This window comes from Clytia hemisphaerica, unplaced genomic scaffold, assembly GCF_902728285.1.
Source record: "Clytia hemisphaerica strain Z4C2 unplaced genomic scaffold, Clytia hemisphaerica genome assembly, whole genome shotgun sequence".
Classification (NCBI taxonomy): Eukaryota; Metazoa; Cnidaria; class Hydrozoa; order Leptothecata; family Clytiidae; genus Clytia; species Clytia hemisphaerica.
Window position 1 is genome coordinate 1,876,935 of NW_027103528.1, and position 18,283 is coordinate 1,895,217.

The 18,283-nt window shown below is 35.2% G+C and overlaps 1 protein-coding gene across 1 annotated transcript; it reads right to left on the reverse strand.

Annotated features, from left to right (window-relative positions):
* Window positions 1–4,041: 4,041 nt before the first annotated feature.
* Window positions 4,042–13,573, reverse strand: LOC136799622 (contactin-associated protein-like 2). Its single transcript, XM_067056345.1, is given in 5 exon segments — window positions 4,042–4,196; window positions 4,433–5,755; window positions 5,758–5,966; window positions 12,778–12,949; window positions 13,537–13,573. Coding segments are annotated over 5 exon segments (1,896 nt in total).
* Between the last annotated feature and the right edge of the window lie 4,710 nt (window positions 13,574–18,283).

Genomic DNA, 18,283 nt, shown 5'->3' on the forward strand with positions numbered 1-18,283 from the left:
ACATGAAATATAAATGCATCATGCGCCATATTGTAATCATAGGTGCAATAACCCGTTTGTGAATTTCCCTTACAATTTGGGTTTAATAGCGAATCGTGACGCGTCAATGCATACACGTGGCGATTAGTTCTCAAATGCTCGTAATCTAAGTGTTGCCAACCGTCACCGAATGTGATGTCTTGATTGGCTATGACTATCACGTGATTTTTGTAGCATCTTGTAGCATGGTCAAATGCATCTGGTACTGATAATTCTTTATGGAGATTCTGGATCGAAAGTTTGTGGCTGTTATCTAGGTTCAACGTTGACAGATAATCTGCAACAGATTTTGATTCTGTGAATAGAATAATCTGTTTGATTTGCACGTGGTTTAGATTACGTTGTAAAATATTTATAAGTTCAAGCCATCTAAGATCCATTATGCTTGTTTTTGGTTTTATTCTTTGAAATTCGAGTGATTTAACATGCTCCGTTAATGAGATCAAATGGGTGATTAAAACAATCTTTTGATCATCTCTTTGACACACTTCAGCACATTGTAACGAATTATTGATAAAGGCAACATTGGTTCGTTCTCCATTCGGGAGTTGTGGAATCGATCTGAATTGCAAGTAGTCGAGACCATAAGTTACATTTTGAGTTTCACGCATGCGTGGAGTGTCATCTACCATTTGACATCGATCGACGATACTCATCCTCTTCTCATTGGCTACTGAATCATTGTAACCAATAGATGACAAGATAGAACAATAGAAAGCTATACACCAGCAAGAAGTTATTGTTATAACGGCTTTTATGATCAGCTTCAGTGCCATTTTTTTTCCGCACAGAAAAATATGATGATTCTATCTTGAGAAGTTACCTCTCAATGTAACTCGTTATTCGTCTCATGGCATGCAGGTTATGCTATTTCTATCATTAAAAGTAATTTCAATACGCGCAATTAACGGATTGGCAAGATACGGCGTAAACTGATAAATCTTTCCGTTACTACGGTTACAACTATCGAGAAGATTTTTTTTACTAATTAGATAATTGTTAGATAATTGTTGTCTTTGAAAGATAAATCATAATGAACGATAGCCTCTTATTTTTGAATTGTTAAAGCCGCAAGAGCGCTTGTATATGAGTATGAGGTATTTTCATAGCAATTTCACCGTTATTAATAAAAACGAAAATCTTCTTCCAGTATACAGGGTGTCCCGAATAAAAGTATCGAGTTTGAACATCATTCTGAGTAGAAGGTTGTTGCGCGTGTTTAACAAAATGTACGAAAATATATACCAACAACATAATTGTTTTTTGTAAAAGTTATTCATAAAATATGTCCCATGACAATTAATATGACACAGAGAGAAACTTTGATAAATATTGCAAATTTAGTGAAACACACACAAGAACTTTCTTTCTATAGAAGTGGAACGACTCGATACTTTCTTTCGGGACACCCTGTATGTGATCGATTTATGAATCAATGAAAGCGCACGGAATACCAGAATACACGTCTTTTCTTTATAAGAACATCCAAAATTATTGAAGCCTTGGGATGTTCTTAACTTTTTGAGTTTTAAGCCTAAAAGTGTTCTTAAGTTCTGATTTTCGACATTTTTGGAGTATTTTTGTCCATTTTCCTATGAAATTCAGTGTTCTAGATTCCGCAAAGCCTTAAAATGTTCTTAACTTGTTCTTGACATTTTGGCTATGGTGTAGTTTGTTCTTTATAAAATAAACGTGTACTCTTTTATTGATGTACCAGAATACCGACACTATTAAATGAAATTCTCGATGCCAGACTTATCTGGCACTTGATGTAGAAATTTTATTTGGAAGGACGGAAAAACTTTCAACATCTGGATAGGCCAGACCGCGTCATGGCAACAAGAAATCTGAACCCCAGTCCTCATTTTCGGGGAATGCAGTAAGGAAATTAAGGAATAATGAGGGCATTGGATGGATTAACATCTTCATTACATTCACTTCATTTTCATTATTTGTAAAATCATTATTATTTTGAAAATAAAAAGTTTTTGAACTAAAAAAATAAATGCTTTCAAATAAAATAAATACAACATTTTTCTTCTTCCAAAAAAAAAAGACAATAAATTACTTTTACAAAAATACAATTGACAATTTTAATATTCAATAAATCTTTTTAGTTTTATTCATGTTCAGTCTTTCAATAATTTCACACTTTTTAAAATCATTTTAATGTTTCCTCAACTAATTTTTCCTGTCAACTAGAGAATACCAGGGCCCAAATGATTTTTACCAGCATTGGTACATTTTAGGAGCTAAACATTGTCCATTGGGTAGCTCTTATAATTTCTGTTGGTACAGCGTCCCATTTCATCTTCTTTTAATATAATATCTGTATAGTGACTAAAAGACGTAGCTGTCCAATTACAACCCTCCTTTATTGGTCATATGATTGATCCCTTTAACCAATCACAGTCACTTTATCACCTCACGTGATCTATCCTAACCAATCAGGTATCTTCTCCTCTCTAATCACATGATAAACAAAACATCACGTACATTCATCAGCAGAGGTAGCTTTTTCAATGACTTTCTTTTTCAAAAGTTTTATTTGCTCATCAGCTTCACGTACGCACTCTTCGCGAGAGCTCGCGTCGTCAAATAAGAGTCTAGTTTCAGAGCCAGGTGACCCATTATCACCATGGTCATAGAGTTCATAAAAGCCGTCCGAATTTCGAGGATTCTCGTACTGGGCTTGGATTTCTTCCTCTGACAGTTCATCTCGTTCTTGAATTGTTTGATGAATCATATTCGAATAAGCCTCGTTTCCACTCGACTGTCGCCTGTTGTTAACAGCAACAAAACGCGGACATCGGTTACCGTTGTTATTGACCATAGCTAAATGTGACCCATAATCATTTGGATGTGCCCTTCGAACGGCTGGTTGTCGGTACCCATTAAATGGTAAGACAGGATAGTAGGCTTTGACTGGTTCCCGGTTAGTGGAACCGTTCATTTTGATTGGGTGAATACCGTTTGGTCTCTGTTGTGATTGGTTCGGGTCTGCATTTTGGAAGCCGATGCGGTTAGGACGCTCAACATCCCCTGAATTTTTACTGGTGTCTGTAGCTCTTGAATTCGGTCTCATAGGTGCTTGGGAAGAGCATTCGCTTTCTTTCATGGAACTGTCATTAGAGTGATGTGACGATTTTTGACTGAATTCCGATACAGAGTCGTCAATGACGGAGTCACATTCGCCGTCCGTCGCTGTGGTAGAATACGCACGTTCAGATTCGACGTATTCATAATTATTTTCCGACGACAGTTTAGTTTCATAGTCATTTGGCAAAGCCTTGGCTTCTGGATTAGGGAAACAGATAGATTCATCTTTTTCGGAAATGCTGTATTTAGAGAGGCTCCCAACTACGGTAGGAGCGGAGGCAGTACGGCTTCCCCAACCTGTAAGACGTTTAAAACGACGTTTACCGCGTACGTCTTCAAGTGTACGGACCCGCATCGTTACGCTTTCATCATCTGTTGGACCATAAGACGGCTCTGGTGTGCTTGTCGGGAACGTTGTTGATAACCGATAAATATCCCAATCGGATTCTTCTTCGGTTGCAGTCGAATACCGATTATAATCTTCGATTTCGATTCTCGGTTTAGTAGCATGATTACCGTAGACGCATTTCATGAAGATTCCATAAACGTTCTTACGAAATAACAAGTAGAGCATGAAAACGAGCAACAAGCATAAGATAGACCCGATTATGATTAAGCTGACGAGCCATGGTTTAGAGAAAAGTGATGCAATAGTGTCTGATGGAATTTGGGCAGCTTCGGTTTTGATAGTGACGTTATTCAAATTCGGTAACGGTATTAACACACCAGAGTTATTAACAAAATATTGACCATTAATCAAGATAGGTTTAGCCGGTATTTTCCCTTCCGATGTATTGAAGAACATTGTACCGTCAATGATGATTGGTTTCAATGTGGGTACAGTTGCGTCTGTTTTAACAGTAGTTGGTGGTTGAGTAGGTTTACGGACAGTACCATAGCATTTTAATGCACCCCAGTGAAGAATGATTTTCCGTCAGTTTCTTTGCCTTTACTGAATTGCATTTCGAGAACAGGGAGTCGGTTTTTATCTGTTATGAAGCCGTCATCATGTCGCCATGTGCTGTCGAAAACGTCACAATTGCAGTCGTGTTGGTAGCCTGGAAAGTTAAAGTGAATTAAGATGATTATTAGTGAATCAAAAAAAGCTATTTCGAGCTTCTATTATATGAACCTTTGTATAGTTCGAGCTAATGCTTAGTTCCCGTCAAGGAAAAAACCCTAGCAAAATACTCTCTATAATTCGAGCAAATTAGACTTTCTGTTTGAGTTCGAATTAGCGAAACTTAATTTAGAATTGCTGAAAATATTCCTCATGACAAATATAGTCAATTACCGTTAGCATCTTGTGCGCAAGAACCATCCATTGCACAAGCGCATTTACGACTATCAGGTGTTGCTCCTCCCCAATAGTGTTGAATAATCGAATCTTTGTCCACCCATCGGGCGCCCTTGAAATGTACCGCCCTCAAGCGCCCTATGCCATACAGAAGATGTGACTTGAAGCAATCGTAGCGAATATATTGACGGCATGTTAAACTAACATTGACAATTTCTTTGATATTATCCAAACTGGTTTGATAGTTGACACTATGATAATAATGATCTCCACCGTCATATTGATCACCTTTGCTGACTTGAGTATCATTCTTGAGGCTGTGTTTCATGATGGTAGCACCAGACTTCATATCACAGTAAACATTAAAAATATGTTCATTTTTCGGACAAATTTTATAATTCCCACTTTTCGTTTCACCGGCTACTTTGTATTCCTCACACGTGCGTTTATAGACACATGTTTGGCATTGTCGCCCTTGGTAACCGGTGCCAGCACAATTGCATTGGTAGTTACCACGGAATTGGGTACAAGTTGAACCATGTTGGCATGGCGACGGGAAACATAGATCACGAATCTGACAAACGTTGGAAATAAGTTTTTGAGAGTTCTCTTTAATGTTTTTACCGGTTTTGAGTGATAATTCAGCACCGTCGACTTGGATTTTTCGGAAACATGAGACTAAACCTGGTAATTGTAAAGTACTGCCACCGAATCGAACTTCACTGGAAAGGAGTCCAAATTGTTCTATTAATTCAAAATGATCTGGGAATTTGAATCGTTTCTTTTCATGGTCAACATTGAGGAAGATTTCGCTTTCATTTCGTTTAATGGTCACTTCTACATTATGCCAATCTCCATCATCGAGTTTTATGTTGGATTTGACCGTAGCTGCATCGTTTTGCGTCAAACTCAAGAAGGATAGAGTTAACTGAAGTTTTCCTTTAACAAGTCCCAGTACGGCACTACCGTCAGTTGATTTGTGAGTAAAGATATGACCATTGGGTTCGAACGTACGTAATTGTATTGCGATTTTGAGTTCGTTTTTCTTTAAGATGTTACGTTTAGCAACCAGAGTTGATTGTTCGTGATGGAAGCCGATGATCTCGTAATCCAGCGTGCATGTGAAGGGTAGCGTGCCACCATGAACTTTAAACTGACGGAACATTTCCTTAGCACCATAAAGCAAGTTAACACTGTTGAAATGGACATCTTGTAGACAGCCTGTGAAATTACGTCTGTTGTTGAGGTCTAGACATGTCCTGTCTAGACGTTGTCTGTTTCCGAGACCACCAACTAGAAAACTTTGGTCGAGATTGAGCGTTTAAAAGCGCCGTCTGGTTTCTTGGATATGGTGCTATCGTCTACAGTGATATGAATGAAGATTTGGAATGGGTCATCATCTGTTTCACCTTCTTCTTCTTTGCGGAGGAGGGTGACTTCGTGCCATTTACCATCATTGTATTGCTTGTTGATAATGATTTGATGCACTCCATCGTTGGTGTCTCCCGCTGAACCGAAATTACCAGTGTATCTGAAGAAACAAAAGAAAGAAAGCTTGAAAAAACCATTGTACAGTCTCTTTAACTTATTTGACTCGAATGTTAACCATTTACAATGCCTTATAAACCTTACTCCATAACTCGAATGAAATAGTGTTTTCCGTGCGTGCTCGAGTTACGGAGAATCAACTGTATGTATTTTTATACACAAATCAACACTCTTTTTGAGTGTCGAGTTGAAGTTTATGGGGCTCTGATGACGTCAATTATGCCTGTATATATAGGTAGGTCAATAAATTAGAGCCAATCAACCCTATTGAACTAGTTGAACATTCCCCTTCCATGCAGACTTCAATTAAAGAGCAGTATTATAGATCCAATGCTAGAAACCTAAAAGCTTTGGAAGCCTTTGAGCCAAAATTTCTTCGAAGATTTGAGCTTGGACATGCAGGAGAAGAGGAAATCGATTGGTATATATAGTGGAGACGTTATCAATATTTAGCACTAGAGAAAGCAAAAATTGTGGGTAAAATTTGGAGAATCTGGGTCCCTGAGTATTTCATTTAATAGCTTTTATCCGAAACGATTGATGATTGCACCTCGTAGTTATGAGATTTGAATTTTTTGGTTCTGATATAAACGCTAATTTAAATGAGCTCTACCCTCGGTTCCATCAAACAATCTTCAGAATATGGTATACCTTAGTTGTTTTATTGACTATTTTATACCAGGAATTATTTTGAGGAATATACACGGGAATAGATACATGTATGTACTGAGCATTTTCGTAAGTTCATGAATCCCGGGTTAAAATGATTGAGGTCAACATTATAGAACAAGGATTACAGATTACGGATTGAACATTGCGGATTATCTAGATCAACTTTTTAGTAGGGCGGGCGTCTTATTCAAGTCGAGGCTGTAGGGTGCCAGAGAAGATTTTTTTCTTATTTTCTTAACAAAACGGAAAAATCTCTTTTCATAAACTTGATGAAAAATTTTTGATTCTAAAGTATACAAAGAAATTTATTAATTTAATTGAGCCTTCAGATATTGTACATAAAAAATTAATAAAATTGGTTGATGAACTCAGTTTGAATTTCAAATAAAAATGAAGAAATGTTGAAAAATTGGGCATTATATCGATATAAAAAAGGTAAAATCAAAATCTATAGGAATTATTTTCGAAAAAGGGAGAAAATGGAAAAATAACAAAATTAATTAATGAACTCAGTTTAAGAAAAAACTTTTATTTTTTAAAATAATGAATTTCACTTCCACCTGCCTGACAACTGAGATTCTTCCACTAGGTTTCGCATGGAAGTTTTATTTACGTTTTTATAAATAAGTTAATTATGTAATTTTGTTTATAAACTATGCAAACCTCATTCGAAGGATACCACGTACTTCGCTCCCAGGGTGCAAAAGCGAAGGAAAAAAGCCTTATCAATTAATAAAGTTTATCTTTGTAAACAATGTTTTTATTCAGCTTAAAAATTATATAATTTGAAAGCTTGCCACCTTAATATATTGAAGCCCTACGTAAGCCCTGAAAATAAATAGTTTAAGTAGCGAACTCTTTTAAGTTTTAGTTTTAAAATTCTAAAATTTAAATACCATAACATGAAGTTAAAATCTTGATAGCATAGTTTGGAAGAAATTGAATACAGAGAAGGGGGAGTTTCTAACCACGAGACTAATTAGAAATCTTGGTCATGAAAAAAGTAAAGATAATCAAAAGTGTTATCTGATCTTCCAGTGTTTGATATTTTGATTTTCTTTTTTCTCCTTTGTGTTCTTATCCGCAAACAGGTTTTTCTGAAGAACGATCAAATTTTATTCATGATATTCATGATGTAATCTTTGCGCCTAAACAATAGAAGTGACGTAACGACCTTGCCGCCATTATTGGTGGCAAAAAAATTGTCCCGCTAACCTATTTTGTATTGAAACCGGGGGTTTACGAAAAAGAAAGCTTAATATCTTGTGACGTAATATAATAGAATTAAATATCTTTTGGAAATCTATTGCAGATAATTAAAGAATTTCAATGAAAGAGTTTTTTCTTTGATTTGGAGTATTTGGACTTCTGTATTAATCTTTTCTTATTTTTTCCGGGGGTCCTTGCTTGGAAAACATTGGGGAACGCATTTGTTTTGCCACCAATAATGGCGGCCAAATGTTTTGATTCGGAGTGTCAATCAACGAAAAGATTACATAAGATTACATCATGAATATCATGAATTGCCTTTAAAATTTGCTTATGGTGAAAGGTAGCGATTATGCTAGGAAAGATGAAAAGGTGTGAGATTCTGGCGAAAATTTCATAAAAATCTTCATGTTAAAAAAGTCTTATAATGAAAATAAGAATAAAGACAATGCGTTTGATCATAATTTTTCGAATTTCGCAAACAAAAATTCCTAAATTTCTATATTATTTCGAAAAATTGAAAAGAAAAGGAATTAAAAAAAGTTCACAAGTTCGCCGCTCGCGCGGACAAGTACAAACAAGCACGCGTCCGCGACCAAACATTAACGAGAGAGAAAGAGAGGGAAAATTGAACAAAAATTTAAAACAAAAAGACATAAACGGTCAGACTTTGTATAGCTCGAAAATAATATTTACATGTTATAAAAATAACACGAAAAAAAATCTGTGCATGGACTATTAGGGATGGGCTTGAAAATCATTAGGTCACCTGTATTAGCTTATTGCACTTTCGCAAAATTTACGTCAAAAAAGTTCAGTTTTTGTTTTGTTTTGAAAGAAAAGTGAAGAAAATCTTAATGAGTTTGTTAAACGTTTTAAATCAACAACCATTGAAAAGGAGGCCAAATTACCTTGTAAATTTTTTACCCAAATAACATATTTTTTCAAGCGAATCTTTTGTTTCGGTACCAATTTTTCATTTATTAATCTTCAATCAAAAAATACTTATTTTCATGAATATTTTTTCGATCTTTTGTTGTCTACTTTTGAAATATTTTTAAAATATTTGTGTTAAAAATTAGTTTAGGTATTTAAGAAATCGAGAATCCTCGCTAGATTTTCACTTTTCAGGAAAATTATGTAAATGTTAAATTTTCCCATCGCGTACTTGGTCGAATATTCACTTCGTCGTTCTACTCTGTACTAGAGTGTATCTCGCGATTATCGTAGCGTAGTACGGCAATGAATTTTGAAATTAGCCGTAGATATCGGGTTTTTGTACAGACTATCTTCATTCTTGCTATTTCAAAATGAAACCTGGGGTACTAATCCCTAATTTCCCTCAATGTCATATCATTACTATTACTTATGAAGCTTTCAAATTTCTAAAGGAACTTAAAGGGGCTAAAAATGTTTCAAAGAGATACCCCCAAAATAAAGAGACAAAAAATCCCACGATTTATTTTTGAAAAATTTATGAAAATCCTCATAGGGGATCTTTGTTATAACATGTTGCAAAATAAAAATTTTACATTGATTTGGAACTCTGACCAGTTGATAATCAGCTGGGTTTCTTTTTCAGAAAGTTCTTCTTTTATTTCATAAAGCTAGTTTAAATTGGTTATTTTTTTGTAAGAAATTAAATTTTTCATTCTAATTTTTCTAGTTGAGAAAAGCATAAAAAAGCAACGATTTGGCAGCAATAATTTGGGTAGAAATCTATAAACATTTTTACACTCGATTACAAAAGATGCGAAAATCTGGTAGTTTAGAGTCCCACAAATTTTTGCATTTAAAATAGTCTAAACTATGATTCTAATTCTTATAAAAAATAAGCTCAGGGATTTAAAGCTACCGATTTGATCGGAGGACATTAAAGTCCATATAAATCAAAAGGATTCAAAAGAGACGCACGTTTTAGGGTAGCTTTAGTCCCTTTTTTGTGTATATCAAAAAGAAATCTTATTGAATTAAATATTTGTATTAAATTCAAAAGCAGGGATATAAAAAGTTATCAAAATTTAAAACGATCAAAAAAATTTTTCAATTGAAAATATATTTTTGTACATACCCCTTTGGTAAAATAACTTGGGATTTTTTTCAAAACACATGGTAATTCTTCAAGGAAAAAACATTGATTGAAAAACATCGTGTTTTACCAATTATCAAACATAATGTCCACAAAATCTGGGGTTATTTTTTGTAACCAAAATATTTGTCAGTGTAAAAGCTATTTTGAAAATTGAAAAACGAAAGCGTTTTCAACGAAAAATGTATGTCTGTAAAAGTGGAGAGGCAATTGGATTGTATTCCTAGGTTCAACTGCCTCACTCGTAGTGCCCTTGGAACCCGAGGGGGGGGGGGGTACTAGGGTTGGCGGATGAAGGGTATGTGCGGACGGGACCTCCGAAAAACGACCCTTAGAGAGACTGATTTTAGCTGAAAAGTCGACCCTTAGAGAGACTAATTCAAAACTCTCCGATTTTTCTGACCCTTAGAGAGACTTTGAAAGGGGGAAAAACCGACCCTTACCGTCCGCTGATACCCAGCACTCATTTTTGCCTAAGTACCCCCCATCGGGCCTTTGAACGGTCGTATCTTTGGAATGAAACAGACCTAGAATGTTTTACGAGGATATAAAACCAAAATATTAGGCTGTAGCTTGTACCGAACTCGGAAAAAGCACACGACAATACGTTTTAAAAAGCAGAAAAAGTGCATTGTACGCGGATTCAGTATGATACAGGCTAGGTTTTTATTCGCTAGTGATTTTGCTCGCAATCCTAGTAGCCCCCCAAACCCGGAGTGTTGAAGTTACCAGTGATAATTTCGGACGAAATTTCAAATCTTAGAAACACATGGATGAATGTAAAGAGGATATTATGTTGCGAAGTGACTACATTTAAAAGTTGTCAAGTTATTTCGTTTCGGGAATTGAAAAGTTGAATGAAATTGTGTGAAAATTTGATACAAACAGTTTGTGGAATCAAGCGACAGAAAGAGAAAGAGTGATTAAAGAAATTATGAAAATTTAAGAAGGAAAAGCAACGATGATATACGTTTCTTTTTTTATAAGAACATCCTAAATTTTGAAGCCTTGGGATGTTCTTAACTTTGGGTTTTAAGCCTAAAAATGTTCTTAAAAATGTTCTTATTTTGACCATTTTGTGACCATTTTTACCCATTTTCCGAAGAAAACGGGTGTTTTTGAATCCACAAAGCCTTAAAATGTTTTTAACTTGTTCTTAAAATTTTGGCCATCAAAGCCTCATATTCTTAGTTTATTCTTATTAAAAAACGGTGATATAGGTTGCAATGAAAACTTTTATGAAAAGGTGCGAACTTATCGTTCGTTAGAGCAATTAATACAAAAGAAGAAGGTGCGAAAACAACATTTTACAAACCTGAGGCTTAATTAAGTCGTGCAAAAAAACATTAATGAGCGCTCCAAAACTTTTTGAGAAATGTCAACCGACTTTGAGGTCAAAAGACTTTGAGGTATCGTTTTTCATTTAGATTTACAGCCGGTTAAATCAATTTCCGAGAAGGCAGAAATAAAACGTAATTAGGCGTTTTCCACAAAATCCGGAAGACAAAACTCTCCGAAATTAACACGGCAAAGAATCGTATTTAATAAAATGCTTTTGCACTGTTGCAAATTCTATAATTGACTTAGTTGAACAGTGATGAAAGGTAAGCGACAAGTGGTTGTATTACATTTAGATGCATCAAAATTAAATCGATACCTTTTTTCAGTCACAAAAACGGATTAAAAACCGAAATATGAAATCCTTAGTGTTTTTTTAGAAAAAGGAGAAACACTTTAATTGCGGTCAAGAGATAAGCACAAAATGTGGTTTTTGCAAAATTTACATTAAAGATAATCTTAGACATTCAAGGATCGATAATCCAGCTTTGGAGGGTTTCAAGGGTAGAAAATTGAAGGATTTTAAAGCGTATTAACTGTGGAAAATGCAAGCAAACATGACCGTATCTCAATCGAAATAAAAAATGAGATAAATAAAATATCATTAAATGGAGGAAACGATCTGAGGAAGCACTATTTATCTATTAATCCTAACGTAATTGCATCTTTTCATAGTCGGAAAACTATTATAAAATCAAGCTGAAACTCTTAACCTTGATAACATTTTGAAACAAACTTGAGCAGAGAAATAATAGATTCCACATATATTAAGGAAAACTGTTTGAAATGAAGGCCGGTTAGACCTGCTAGACGTTGGAAAGCCTAAAGATATTTGCAACAATTGCGACCGCAGCATAAAGGAAGAACATTCGAATGCAATGCCAAGGTCAATGCCAATTTGTCAATTTTTGACAACTACTCTAAGGTCCCGAATAGTAGGGGGGGGGGTCTGAATAAAAGGGGGGAGTCTGAATAAACGGGGGGGGGTCTGAAAATATTTAGGTAAATAAAGGCTAAAATCAGGCTATTTAGAGCAAAATAAGGGTCCTTCTCTTTGACAGCTGAAAATATTCTTAAAAACTAATAAACGAGGGGGTCCTAATAAGAACGGGGGGGGGGGGTCCGAAATATTTTCGAAAATTAATAAGCGGGGGGGACGTCTATTCGGGACCTTAGAGTAAGAGGTAAGGCCAAGTAAAGTTAAGAAATCCAAGGAGAGGAGTGAAAGGAAAAGGGGCATTTAGCCCTCGTTTGAGATGGGTAGATTTCTTTCTTCCATTGAAACGTTTTTTTGAACGAATCAATAGACCATCTAGCCGGCGTAGCTTATCTCCCAGTAAACAGCTCAAGGAAAAGGTGAAACATAAAGCAAACTAAATGAAGGACATTCGACTACGTTAATGTTAAGGTTAAGGGTTCTAACCCCCTAACAGGTCATGCCAATGCATGCATGGGAAAAGGTGAAAATTTGATAAATGGTACTTACACAAGTTTGCCTCTCTTCATTTCCAACAACAAGAAATCTCCTTCTTCGCCACAGCTGTAAAGAAGGACACCAGATGCATCAATGGTCCTGAATTTCAATGTGATCTTATCTTTGGAGGTGGCATCAATCCTGGCTGGAATTTTATATTCAAATGTATTGTTTACCAGTAAAACTAGTCGTCAAACTGTTTGATGATTCAGTGACATTGGTGCAGATTGCCAATATGGTCGCTAGTAGCAGGAGCAATAAGTTTGACATTCTGGGAAAGTTTGTTTGGAGACTCCCTTCCTTATGGAGGAGTATTTAATGTAAACTGTACAAATTTTTTAAGCATGTAAATCTAAAGAATTATTAATAGAAAGAAATACTTTAAAATGATATGCAACTTGTCAGGGATACCTCAACTTGATCTCAAGCAGATCAAACGATCTCAAATTCAAAATGTATTAAATTATTACAACATCTTATCCAAGGTGCTAATTACCAATGTTTGTCCCGAGCAGGTTTCCGCCTAAAGACAACACCCAACACGTATGTGAACTCTACCCCCAAAAATAAAATTTCCCCCGAAAAATTAAGGAAGAAAAGTTAGATTTTTTGATTTTGCACAAGTCTATTGTTAGGAGCAAAAAAAAGCTAATCACGACATACGTGACCCCCTGAAAAGGGTTTGTTTACTACTCAACACTCCCTTATATCGGGGGCAACTTTACCTAAATCAGGGAGTAGCTGAACTGAAACCCTACTTCACCCCCAAACCAATCAAAGTGATCAACTTTTGATTTGTTAACTTCATAGTTCATTATTTCAAAAGAGAATTGATATCACGTTTTGTGTGTGAGAGAGAAAAGAAAAGAAATTTATCAATCGTTGACCATAGAAAAGGTTTTTTGAATACATTTGACACAAGGGTGGTATTGTTTTGATTTCTTTAGCACTATAAAATGTTGCCCTTTGTTTTCATTTCTTAAAAAAAAAGTGCATAAATTATGCAAAAGCTTATTCTTTTTTTTTTTTAATTATTTGATATCAAAATTCACAGGGAGATAATGTATACATTATTACTTCTTTCTTTGTTCAGATTCATATGAATTAACTCGTGTTGCTTCTCTCTAACCCTCTCTCTATCTTTCCAAAAATTGATTTAAAAAGCAAAAAAATTTCTCCATTGGGGAAACGTCATAATACAACTTTCTTCTCACCAAATTAATCGAATTTTGGGACCAAAAAAGTAGGTAATAGACCTTATATAGAGTTTGATAAATTTATTCATATATGAAGCAATAGAAGAAAAATGATTGCAACTTTATCCCAAAAAAGGATAAAGATAGTTCATTCATTGGTTTAAGGAAAGATATACAGGCGTTTACAAAAAGTATCCAGGGAAATTTCTTTAAAAGGGAGATTAAAATGCATACCTAAGTATCCATTAGATAAATAGACCCTTGATACTAGGTCTTAAATCTACTAGCCCTTTAAAATTTTAAGGGACTTTCTTTTTATTTTAACTACTTCTAAAGGAAAGGCCCTAAAGCTTTACTAAATACTGTCTCTGACCCTTTAAATAAATAGACCCTTAAAACTGGGCTAAATTTACTGGCCCTTTAAAAATTTAAGCTATACAGGAGTTTAGAAAAAGTATCCAGGGAAATTTCTTTAAAAAGAAGATTAAAATGCATACCTAAATTTACTAGACAAAGATCCATTAGATAAATAGACCCTTGATATTTGTCTTTAAATCTACTAGCCTTTTAAAATTTTAAGAGACTATCTTTTTATTTTGACTACTTCTAAAGGAAAGGCCCTAAAGCTTTACTAAATAACTAAACGAACCCTTAAAACTGGGCTGAATTTACTGGCCCTTTAAAAATTTAAGATAGTACCTATTATGGGAACAAGATTCTAAGCTATTTCTAAAAAGTTCTACAGATTAGATTAATAGTGTCTCCACCCATTTTTAAAATTGAAGTGAGGAGTGAGTCTCAGATAAAGCAAACTATTAGTCTTTCCTTTCTTCAATGATTAGTCTAGCCTCGATCTCGTGCTAACGTAAGAACAAAGTATCGATATAGAAAAAAGCAGAATAGGACTAGCAGGTGATATGATTCAAATTCAATGCGCTTTTTCTTCCAGATCTTTAAGTCACCCTCCTCGACAATCACACCTTTATACCTTTCGTTTGATAGCCTTTTAAGCCTGTCCCCCCAGAAAAAATTTAATTTCTATTATATCGAAACGATACATTCTCTTTAACGAGAATGCCCAATACAATGCAACCTCTTTAATTTGAATCTCGAATATCTCCTTAACTCGAATAAGTATTCTTGTCCCTTTAGTTAACAGTGAAAATTCCAGTGAAAAGAGATTGTCTTGCTGACAATGATTCGATAATAATTAAGCCGGTTTGAAAAGAAATGCAACTTTAATGACAGAGTTAACAGTCCATCTAATTTCTATTACGTCAATGGTAAACCTTACTCCACATCTCGAAATTTCCATAATTCGAACAAATTTGTGTCCCCCGTGCATCCTATGGAGATATCCACTGTATTACCCACATGAAGCATGAAAAAAGAACTGCATGACAATTGCAAACTTCTCATCATGTTAAAGAAAATATGTTACAACCTGACATGTGCTATTGATGACAGGAGCATGGTCAAAAACTACTAATACAACGTAATACAACAACTATAGTTTAATAGCTACATGAATGAAACAGTTATATTTCCTCAGGAAATATTGAATAATAATCCTGCTAGGCTGACGGAAGGGAGATCTGCAGGGTCTAACTATGAGCTTTTTTCCTTCACCATGTGGTAGTCTTCAAGTTTCCTAGAACAAATCGAAAGGAATACACTTTCAATTTTTTAGGCTACACTTCATAGACATGACTAAGTCACCTTTCAAAGGCATTTGATATGTCCATAAACTAACAAATCTAACAAAATCGAACATTTCATGCTGAGCAACTGCCATGACAAAAAAAAAACATAAAATTATTTAAGTCGTATTAGAAAATATAGATGGTAAATACATTTGTGAGCAAGTTAAACCCAGAAAGTATGAAGTTGAACCATATCTAACTGAAGCTTTAATACCAGTGATAGACAAATCTACTTTGAAGTATAGCTGTAATCTAATTACATGTGCGATTATCACTTAATTACACCATAGTGTCCATACTACATAAAAGATAAGATGGATCAAATTGCCGTCCCACTTTTTATCTCTTAGATTGTGAACAGATTTGGTGACACAGTCAGTACACTCATTTTTTATAAGAACCAGTAAATGTTGAGGCACAACTGTTCTCATTATTTTTTCACTTTAGAACCTCGAATTGTTGTTATCATTTGACGTAGCTTAGGCTTGATAGCCCAATTCTTACTACATTGACCCTTAAATTGCTTAGGATTTATCATGCCATGCTCAGCATTGTTCAATCTTAGATTGCTCTTATTATTTGAGAACTTTGAGCCTTATTGTTTCTATAAAAAAAGTGTATTATTCAATTCAGTCTATTGAAAAGATAGTTTATCCTGAAGAAAAAGCGAAGATTATAAAACCTCGAGTATGTTTTTGTTGACCTAGATAGTTGTAGTCTTAAGATTGGACTTCTTGGTGTGTGCAAAGCAGCCTTCATACCGTGAATATATTAGGTTTAAATCTAAAACCCCAGGAATCAGCAAGTTAAAAGTAACCATAACTAAAAACTTTGAATACTCAAAACACATCCAAGATAAATATCCAAAAATTCTGTAAAATCCAACCATATTTTAAGGGCTACAAAAAATCTGAAACAAACATAGACAAACAGACAATCTCAGATTCCAGTTCAACTGAAGTTGAGTATATGAAACATTCTTCTTGAAATTGCAACGTTTATGAAAGATACCTCTTCACAATGTTCCATTTGTTTTTATCGAATCGAAACATAATCGATTTATCAATCCAATGAATAACGGTTTTTGTTTCCAAATTTGAATTCACCATATCAAGCTCTTTATTTTGTCACGAATCCCGATTTGAAAATAAATTTTCTTTTAGAATCGATCATTATAAACCTCTCGCTTTTCGTGTTCCATTTTTTTCTGATCCAGATTAAGATTAATCCCCTTTGTTGAACACCTGGACCAAGGGTTTGTTTTGAAAAGCAATGACTTTAAAGCGCGCCAAAACGGGATGCAACAACATCACTGATAAATCTTTATAAATCACTTATGCAAATACACTTTTAAGTTTAGCGTAGTGACTGGAACAATTTGGAACAACCGCAATTCTGACAAGCAAAATCAAGGACGGTAAACCTGCTGATTTATCCTCATCCTCAGTCAGTCAGGATCTCATCAAAAACTAACCAAGTCCGTTGCAGGAAAAGCGCCAAACATATACTAAGTTGGGTTTCGACTCCCACTCAGTTCTACGATTCACTTGGCAAGTGAATGTACCTTCGCTCGGGTTAGCCCATTCCTTATGTGTTATGAGCGGGATTAGGTACCATCACTCTGATAAAAATGTGTTCTTATTCTAAATCATCACACGTTGGTATGATAGCATATAATTGCACTGTCCTCCTGAATATTTAACACCAGTATGATTCTGTGTAACGCGAGCTTGATTTGGCAGAGTCAGTTAAGAGCAATGAATTCTTTATCCTATCTATCTTTCGTGGTTGAGTTGCAGGGGGCTTTGGAGCGCATTCTCGCAACTATAGATATTTTGAGTAAGCATCCCGTCAGCACCTTGAACAGACTACCAAATTTCTCTCACATGGCATGCGTCGACCCGGGCGAAGGTTTGTTTACTTGACAACTGAACCTCAGCACCGAGTGGGAATCGAGCCCCGATCTCCACTACACTACTGCGCTGTGCATGTTTACTTACCAAGTGAACCACCGTGAGTTGGAATCGAACCTTGGTCGAATGTACAGGAATCAAGGTTGATGTGCACTATACCACGACGCCTTTCCCTAAGAATGTAGTGAATGCTGTTTTGGACAGTGCTTGTTCCGTTAATCGAAATGACTACCTCCCTCTCTTTCTCTAAAGGACCATATTATAGTATCTATTAGACTGTATTTTAATTAGTTTTTTGTAAGGCAGAACCTAAATCGATTTGGTAGTAAAAATGATACAAGATAGCACGTGTGAAAAGATAAAAATAGTTTTTCTAGCGCCTACAAAATCGACATTTCATTTTTTGACATATTCATCGATTAAGATGTTATTTTCAAGTCTTGATCCCAGGATAATCTTATAGTAATCAAATTAATACAAATTTTCATTACAAAACCATCACGGAGCGCGGTTAAGTCTTCAGACCGAATTAGTAGAGACAACCCTCTGGTTTTCATTTTCCATTCATTTTTGTGAGCTGTCAATAATAATAGGTGCAACTAGACATGCCAAACTCAACAGAAACTGCGTAGGTTTAAACTGTAGTTGGGTTTAAAAAAAAACATAAAAACCTATGAAAATGCAAAACCAGCTAGACATTTCACCC